Source organism: Populus alba, chromosome 12 (genome assembly GCF_005239225.2).
Source record: "Populus alba chromosome 12, ASM523922v2, whole genome shotgun sequence".
In the NCBI taxonomy this organism is placed as follows: Eukaryota; Viridiplantae; Streptophyta; class Magnoliopsida; order Malpighiales; family Salicaceae; genus Populus; species Populus alba.
The window spans coordinates 13,357,992-13,367,495 of NC_133295.1; the positions used below are offsets into that span (position 1 = coordinate 13,357,992).

The window sequence follows — 9,504 nt, forward strand, 5'->3', positions numbered from 1 at the left end:
TAATAACTAACTTGTGATAATTTAACATTTTGAATTGAGGTAAATTTAAATGATTAAACAATCACGAGTTCAAATTTTATTATCCTAATAACTAGCCTATAATAGTTTTTTTTTCTTATTATTTGAGATGGTTTTTTCGATAAAAAAAAAATAATTATTTTTTTTTATTTAAAATCAAGATAAAAACCACTCCAATATATACTCCATGATTTTGTTATAAATTGAAGTCACACATCTATTGTATTTAAATACACAAATGGTAGAATATATAGTGCGTTTGGTATGTCAAAATCCATGATTAATACGAGTGCTTCATCACGGTCCTACACGATAGAGTCAACACCTCCTAGTTCATGAATTCAAGCATTGAAAGGGTAAATAAAGAAAAGAGATGGTCATATTTCATCACTATAAAAGGAGATGACTTCTATCAAAAAATTCTTAGCAACATGGGATATCAAATTTGGACATCAAATATGGACAAAGATATATTAGCACCTATATCTTTATCTATGTCGCCACATGTGGCTTCGCAAGAAAATTTCAACAACGGATAAGTTGTTACTAAATAAATCAGTAATTGATAATCTATTACTGAGAAATTAGCATTTGTTGTTTGCATATGATATTATCAGTTGCTAATTGCTAATTTAGTTGCTGATTTTCATCAGCAATAGATCGTAGATCTTAGTTGCTAATAGAACCTTTTTTTAGTAGTTGAATCATGACATTGATTAGGAATTCAATGGGAGTTTTGTGGACTTAAATTCCAACTTGTGCCATGACCTTGTGTCTTCATCCAATCAATATTAGTTAAATCGACTTCGTCTGAATATTAATTAATTTATTGATCATAATTAATTTAAAACAGCTATCATATGATTGCGCCGCATCGATCTATACTTGAGGTAATTCACTGTGGACATTTATGCTAAAGCTAATTGGATTCTATGAGATAGTGGTAGTCATGATACTTCTTTTCAAGATTATGCACTAATTAATCTGGCTGAAATCAATCGATAGAGAGTACTATATAATAAAAATAATTAAAGTACAATTATAGAGTTAATTAATGTGGACCAAAGTCCTTGTTTTATGAAGGTCATCCTGGCATCTGTGTTGTGGGCATCAACTCATCGTCTCAAATCTCAATGGCTGCTTAATGAACATGTTGTACTGTCACATGGATTGCTATTCTGGGAAATCAAACAGGGATTTTTATGTCCGATTAGACCCACTTATTAATGTTTATTAGCAAGTACTGATCTGAGATCATTAATATTATTATGATAATTAGATCAAATGTACTTCATAACCAAGCCACCAGCACTTGTAGATTATAATAAAAGTTTTATGAGGTTGGGGGGCCTGTGGGTATTGGTTCTTGAAGGATCTTCTTCGCAGCCTGCACTTGTTCTAGTATTGAATTAATTAGCTTTTCGTTGGAATATTGCGTAATTCCTAGAAAGTAAAGATGGTGTATATTGTATAGTTCTATGCTCTATATATTAATGTGATAAGTATGATTAGAGGAAAATATATACATGTCATGAGTGATACAGGTAGAGACGTTGATGGTTTTTGGATGAATGGCTGGTATTTTAGCTCTATTTTGTTATAGAAATGTTGATGGCTTTTGGATTCAACTTAAAGCTCAAGAACCCTTGATTGGTTTGTAGATTTTTGGAGGTTTGAGCAAGGGTTAAGAACTAGGGTTTGATCAAAGAAATTAACAGCAAATTAAAAGGTAGATTATCAATCTAAAACGGTGGATGGTGTTCTGTCAGTGGAACTCCTCCTCTGCAATCGACGTTGCCACCAAATAAATTCTGACAAAGAAAAGAGACAGAGTGTGCGTGATTTTTTGTCGAGTTAGAACAAAATAAGTGTTTAGTTTGAATAAATAATATTTAGAACATGTCCGGTGCGTATTTTTAAAAAATTAATCTTTACTGCTTTGCTTTAAAGCAAATAAATTAAAATTTAGAAATTCAAGGTAACATCGGAAAAAGTAATCTGAGTTTTGAAATTTGATCTGAAAAGGGTTTTGGTGTTCAAAATGAGTTTCTTCAAGTCTCTACAGTAAATTTATGATAGTTGGGAATGACGATGATTTCTGTCTTTAAATACCTTTTTAAAAATATAATTATTTTTAAAAAATAGCAAATCACTATTTTTTTAATATTTTAATATACTAATATCAAAATAAATAAAAATATTTTCATGATACTACTAAACAAGCACCCAAAATGCTTTTAATTAAAAAATTAAAAGAGAATATTAGCAAAGAACTACAGAGAAGAGAAGGTGATTTTGACTTGTTGTTTTTGTGTTTTAAAAGTTTTTTAAAAAAGTTATTTATTTTAAATTAATAATTTTTGGTGTTTTTAAATTATTTAAATACATTGAAAAGATTTTTAAAAATAAATAAATATTTTTAAAAAAAAATTAAATTTTTTTTTTTAAAAAAAACAACCTTCATAACCCTTTCAGACACCCTCTTGTAGATTCGGAAAATCGCTGGAGAAGACGTAGATAACAGCATGTGATCTGTTGTCGTAGACGAGGCGTCATCCGCCTGCCTTTTCTTTCTTTATTTAGTATTCTTTGATCATGTCTGGTGCATAGGCGTGAACCAAGTTCGTTTTCCTTTTAAAATATAAAAGTAGTTTATAGTATACTGTTAGATCTTTAATTTATATGAGTTCATGTGGTGTTAGTAATAAGAACAACTCAAATTCAGCACATCTAAGTTTTACTCGTCTTCATAGATTTAAATCTATAATTAAAATTATGAAATTTGCATGTAGATTGAGAATTTTTTATAATAATATTATTATTAAAATTCTTCTATACATTTGATTTGAATTTCACTTTTCATCTTTATTTTTATAAATCATATTTTAGAACTAAACAAAAAATTTCAAATAAAATATATTGTTAAGGGTGTAAACTGTTTATAATTTATAAAAATACAAAGGGAAAATAAAATTCAAATAAAACTATAGGTGGGTTTTTCTAATTATCTCTTCTAATAATAATAATAAATTGATATTCGAGGTTTTTTATACGCGATATGCGCCTTGTAAGATATATTTTTCTCATCGAAGGACATAGCCATTATCATCTAGGTGTTCGGTAAAATAAATGTCAGTGATGCAGGTAGAGAGACATGTTGATGGTTTTTGGATGAATGGCTGATATAATTCTAGCTCTAGTCTGTCATGGAAATGTTGATGGTTTTTGGATTCAACTTGAAGCTCAAGAACCCTTGATTGGTTTGTAGATTTTTGGAGGTTTGAACTACGGTTAAGAACTAGGGTTTGATCAAAGAAATTAACAGCAAATCAAAGGGTAGATTATCAATCTAAAACGGTGGGTGGTGGTGGTCTGTCAGTGGAACTCCTCCTCTGCAATCGACGTTGCCGCCAAACAAATTCTGACCAGGAATATTAGCTCTTCTCATGCCGATGGGCTTATCCATCTATCACCATTTATTTTTGTGTTTAAAATTATATTTAAAAATATATTTAATTTGAAAAAATATTAAATTAATTCTATTTTTATTGTTTTCTATAATTTTAATATACTGGTATTAAAAATATAAAAAAATGAAAATATTCTCAAGAAAAAAGTATTTTTAAGCTTGAATTGTGATGTTATCATCATATAATTCCAGTTGTGCTCTTAGCATAAAAACACTCGACTTTCAGATTGATGATGAAAAATGACAAGAGGTGAGTAGCCAAGATGAGAAAGGACAAGATATGACTAGGAAAGAAGGTTGAAAAACCTCAATTTTTGTCAATTCAAGCTCAATTCTTTCGATTTTATCAAAAAAGAATTCAAAATGTAATTAACACTAGACATTATTATCTCTTCATCATCTATTATTATTAGTGATGGATTGTCAATTAAAAAAAAGCATTCAATTTACATGTGATTTAGATATGCTTCTTAAATTTAGTGGTGTTAAGATAGTACTAATTTATTTATAATATTTGTATTATTTAACCTGACTCAATTCATCAAAGTTAAATAACATAAATATTATAGATGATAATGAATTAAAACAACTAAAACATTAATATCATGGGTCAAGTAACAGGCTGAAACTTTTAAAACCTGTTTAACCCAACCCCGACCCAACTCGTACATCAAATATTTTTTTTATCTTTATATTTGATATTGATAGTTCATGGATTGAGTATTTATTTTTATTTTATTTATAATTATTTTAGCTCCAAAGTTTTTATAATTAGATAGATTTATAATTTATTTATAAAATATCAAAAATTAGATTAAATATAATTATGAACCTAAACCCAACACAACTATATCTATGAACACCACTATTAACTTAAATGTTTATATCCATGGAGCTAAAATAACCCTCAATTTGAAGAAGAAGAAGAAGAAAACTATTTTATAGTTAATGTTTACTAGTAAAATGGTGGGAAACTCAATATGAGTTGATGCTAAATTTGAAGGGGGGGGGAAACTATACTAATATAGTACATGGATAAATGGTTGACATTTTCTAATACTGATTAAATTTGGAGTGAAATTAATAAAATTAAAAGGTTTGGAAGTTAATTAATAATGGATCAATACATGATGTTTCCCAAAGAATAATAACAAGCAACACTTCTTTCTATATAGGTACCTAACTCATGATTATAGCCCTTGGATTAGATTTTCATCTAGATGGGCTGGACAGATGGATGGAGAGTCTTGAAGTCTCTAGCATTTGACTGTTTGAAAGGAAAAATCATGCTACTTATAGATTTATGGATTAATTTGATCTTCAACATCTGATTACCTTTTCTTGTTTTCGCCTCTATCATGTACAATAAAGAAAGCAGGAGGGGGAACATCAGACCGGCCATGAGAGGAACATATCTGATACATGGCGACATCTGTCAGAGTCTTTTTGCCAAGGCTTTCTTCAATCCCTTTATGATCTTCCCAAACCACATCAAGTTCATGATAAATAGTACTGCCGGAACCAAAAAGGTCAGAAGACAGCCAAAGAGGCTCATCTGGATAACCTGCCAATGAGTCAAATGACTGTCATCATCACTCTAAACTTGCTAAACATATCGCATTCATACTCTATACCATGATCCTGTGATATTTTGGATGAAACTTGGGAAGTTAGGGAATCAGTGACAAAAAACTATGAAAATATAACAAAAACTTGCTGGGACTGGAATGAAAAGAAAAGAGAAATCATAAAAAAAATTCGATAATGTCCGGAATTGTTTTGAACAAGAAATCCACACAAGGCATTGCCAAACCAAATAATTGTATATGAATGGAAAAATAAAACAAGGTGGGGTCAATAAAAACATCATGAGGAGGAAGCATTGTACTTAAATATATTTGAGGAATAGTTATTTTTAACCTATACAGTAGAGCAAAGACTGAAAACAGGGGGATTGGGATTTTGATATCGCACTCATGCTATTTTTAAATTTTTTTCATTTCCACTTATCTTGCTCTCCATCGCATTTGAGTGGATCACTGGTGAAAATAAGTATCAGCATACAGAATGTGAGTTATTTTACTCAAATCAATAGAATAATTTCAGAGATTGAAATTTTCAATTTGCACAAGTTCAATGCCTATAGGATACAAATATTTAAGAAGAGGGCATCACCTGATCATAGTGCAAGTAGATGTGGTAAAACAGGTAGAGAAACAGCAGAATTCTTGCCATCTGCATTCCAGTGTTTACTTCAGAAGATAATAAAAATGATAAATCAAGGAAATAGAATTCAGTTGTGTTATTAAAATATAAGCGAGATATGTGTTCTTGCCACAATGTGAGAAACCCGAGCCAGCTTATTTGAATCTTGGATATATCATAACATGGTTGTTGACTCAAAAATCAATCAGCCACACTATTTAACTTTTGGCAACAAGGTCATCCATGATTAATGATCTCGATTAGTTTGTGCATGCATATACATCATAGATACAAAAACACATTTTTTATTATAGATATTAATGCGCAAAAATCACTAAATGATCGAGAAGATCTCACCAGCCAAGCAAGAAAGATGGCTAGACCATTGATAAGATATGCAGCAGACCTCTTCAGACCAGCTGTATCAAGATACCTTCATCAAGACAGAAAAAATTTAGAGTTAAGATAAAAAAGCTCAAGCATAATGAGAATTGGACTCGTCAAAAAACCTACCATCTCATATTAATCTCTGGAGTTGTCACTTCAGAGATGAGGCACATGTATGTATAAAGCTGCAGTTCTCCAGATAACATAGAATATGCTACTGCAATTGTAGAAAGAGAATGATGGATAACCTGAAACCAGATGTGACCATGTTGTGAGTTGCGATGACATCAGGTTAAAAGTCAGCACTCTTAGCAAGCACTATATTGTCAGTCTTCATTTGAGAGCTAATTTGTGTTCATATCATCTGCTGTGCTGTAAACTATTCTCTCTCATTAATCAATTTTGTGCTGACTCACCAATCTAACATACAGAAAACAGTATCCAGAATTTGGCTAAAGATCGCTGAATCAGTGAATCTGAGATCGATGCCAGGGGGCCAGGAAAATCAATGTGGAATGCAAGGTCAGAAACCTCACTTCCTTGAGAGGAAAACTCCATTATGAAACAAAAATATCTATATCACGAAGGATGGCAGGAGGAGGTTAACCTAAAAGTTCAGCAAAAAGAAGACAAACACGCACATGAAAACGGTTGGATTGAGATGATTCTCATTTTTTTTAAACAGAAAAAGAAAAATGTTCAATTGCTCTCCATCACATCAAATGCACTTACATACTCCTTTCCACCCAAAGTAGGATAGTACAAAAAAATCATTCCGAAGTCCACAAAGAAGTACCCAATAGAAACCTGTCAAAAAAAGGCAACTATTTTTATGTCAAAATACTTGTAGAATTTAGGGATCAAATAAATAGAGAAGACTAATATCAAGTAAAAATGGATTTTCATGCTAAGAGAACTATGTCTAGCTAAATGGGTAGAATAGCTGCGTCAGCCTGTTGCAAATCCCAAGTGCACTTTTCCAAACAAAAAGGAAAACTCTCGCATGTAAAACAAATAGATACCCTATATGGCCAAGAAAGATTTGCTAATTCAACTTTGCATATAAGTTACACTAAAGTGTGTGGTACTAACACCAGTAGCTAACATATGGGATATGAGGTTAACTACTAAAGCAAAAATATTGCACTAATAAATGAGTTGTTCACACTCAGAGAACTGCTTTTGGAGCACATGATATTATGGATCATTCAGGAAAAAAAAATAAGGAAGTAGAGAGAGAAATATTCGACAACAAGGCAATCAAGAAGAGGCATGATATGCCGTTAAATATCACCAAAGCGGAGCTAAAAAAGAAAAAAATGAACTTACCCCAAGTCCAACAATGGAGAGTTGTGAACTCCGTAATGTAACAAGGCCAGTATGCCGTTGGTCAGAAAAGAGATCCGACCAGAAGACAAAGTACAATGACATAGCTGTGATGAAAATGGCATGAATTGTAGACATGCCTCTGCCACATTTAGGTCAATGATCATCAGTGCTCATGAAAAAAATTAAAATAGATGAAAAAATATTGGAACATGCACTCACCTATTGTTCCACTCAATTCGTTGAATTTTTGTAAGACCATTATAAGCTTTGATGTAAAAAGTGCTGATTAATTGAGTGAGATCATAGGCCTGTCAAACAGAAAGGACATAGGCACAAACAAATAAATGAAAAAGGTAACAATACAAAACCCATTTAATGAATAAAAAAACTTAATTTATTAGAATTGCTCTACAATCATAATGAGGTAGGTGCACGACTACACCCTCCACTAAAATTGAAATGGAAAAACAAGTGTTGGTCAGGCAACAGCTCTCAAGTTCAAAAGGATCTAAAAGGTGAGACAGTTACCACTTTGCAAGCAAAAATGCCACCAAGGACGGAAGTGTAAGGAATGAAAGGATCAGCTAATAAGTAATTCTTAACCAATGCCTCAGCCTGATTTTGGTAAGTCTTGATAGCCATAACTGTCTCAGTGGACACAGCCATATATAGACAATTCTTTTATCAGCAGATCTTCTCTTTTGTTTATTCTCCTACTTTCTTCCCCTCTTCATTTTGCCCTTCCATCTCTTCCCTAACAGAAATGAGCAACAAGTTAGTCCCGAGATAAAAGGATATTATGATGCTAAAACAAACCAGTTTGATCTTCTCCGGTGTATAATATTCTCTCAAAGTCTCATATATACAGAATTAACTGAAGAGGGTTTTGTTCTCTATTTTTCAATCTAAAGAAAGAGTGCAAAATATCTAGCATTTTCCATAAAAGGAAAGGATGCTGCAATAGCTAAATAAAAGAAAATTGAAATTTCATTGTCATCTTCCACTAAAGAGCATGCATTTTGCAGTAGCAAAATCAGTGAAAATATCCACAAATCTATTTAGCAAGACTTCTTGCTCGAGATTTAAGGAAATTGCCACAGGAACCAACTATTAGTTCTCATAATCAGTGAAAAATTGCAAGACCCGAGCTCCAGTTAAGCAAAGTTGACACCTACAAACCATCAACATGAGTCCACAAAATCATAAATCTATTTGCAATTGACGAATCCGAGTTTCTCATCGCTTCCTCAAGTTACAGTAATACATCAACTGAACTAACAGGAAAAAAAAAATGTGACAGATCCTGATCTATCAGCCAACAAATGACATCAAATCACAGCATCCATTGACATAAAAAAATCCAACCTTTAAGGCCACTTCGCATCGTATCAAAAAAATGCAACCACCCCATGTCCTTAAATTACCTAAAAACTTACATTAATCAATCGAAAAGTCAAATCATACATTCTTCTTGAAAGAATCAAATCCTACATTATAAAGCCATTACAGAGGAGATTTACCAACCTTCATATATTGTTGAAGAAACCATGTACTCTTTTACAGATCAAGACCAAATGGCCTAATGGGTATTTAGGGGAACAAAAGAGAAGCCAAGAAAATGAAAGAGCACATGGGGTGTTTGGTAATGCTGGAGAAAGAAAGCTAACTAACGCAAAAGAACCCAAGTAAAGGACAAGAATCCACAAAAGAAAGAGAGCAGAAACTCACGAGTTAGTGCGAGGTGGTGAGTGTTTGAGACCGTGAAGTAATCAAATCATCTATCAATGCAAAACCACACACTCACAAGATGGAGCCAAACCGAAAGCTTCAATCAATATGAACTGTGAATGGGAATCTCTAACCGAAGCAATAAATAAAAGTTGAATAAAAAAATAAAAGAAACTACAACTCAATCCCTCAATTATGTATCTTTTTACGATTTTGGTCCTTACCTTTTTAAATTAACAAATAACTCCCTAACACTGCTGGCATTTGTTTTTTAGGGACTCTTGGTGTGCCATCACCAATAAACAATTAATTGTATTTTTTTGGAATTCAATGGATTTTTTAACTTTCTCAATTCATGGAAGATTAAT

The 9,504-nt window shown here is 32.0% G+C and overlaps 1 protein-coding gene across 4 annotated transcripts; it reads right to left on the minus strand.

Annotated features, from left to right (window-relative positions):
• Window positions 1-4,567: 4,567 nt before the first annotated feature.
• LOC118031183 (uncharacterized) lies at window positions 4,568-9,254 on the minus strand. 4 transcript variants are annotated; one of them, XM_073412827.1, is made up of 10 exons: window positions 8,933-9,254; window positions 8,774-8,832; window positions 7,937-8,162; window positions 7,628-7,716; window positions 7,409-7,547; window positions 6,812-6,886; window positions 6,206-6,327; window positions 6,050-6,125; window positions 5,663-5,722; window positions 4,568-5,051 (listed from the first exon to the last, which is right to left on the minus strand). In XM_073412827.1, the coding sequence occupies exons 3-10, from the start codon at window positions 8,072-8,074 to the stop codon at window positions 4,923-4,925; spliced, it is 828 nt and encodes a 275-aa protein (XP_073268928.1). In that variant the 5' UTR covers window positions 8,075-8,162; window positions 8,774-8,832; window positions 8,933-9,254; the 3' UTR covers window positions 4,568-4,922. The 4 variants fall into 4 exon arrangements, with proteins under 4 accessions (XP_073268928.1, XP_034891418.1, XP_034891415.1 ...); XM_035035527.2 differs by lacking the exon at window positions 8,774-8,832 and having other exon boundaries at window positions 7,937-8,157; XM_035035524.2 differs by lacking the exon at window positions 8,774-8,832.
• Window positions 9,255-9,504: the final 250 nt, after the last annotated feature.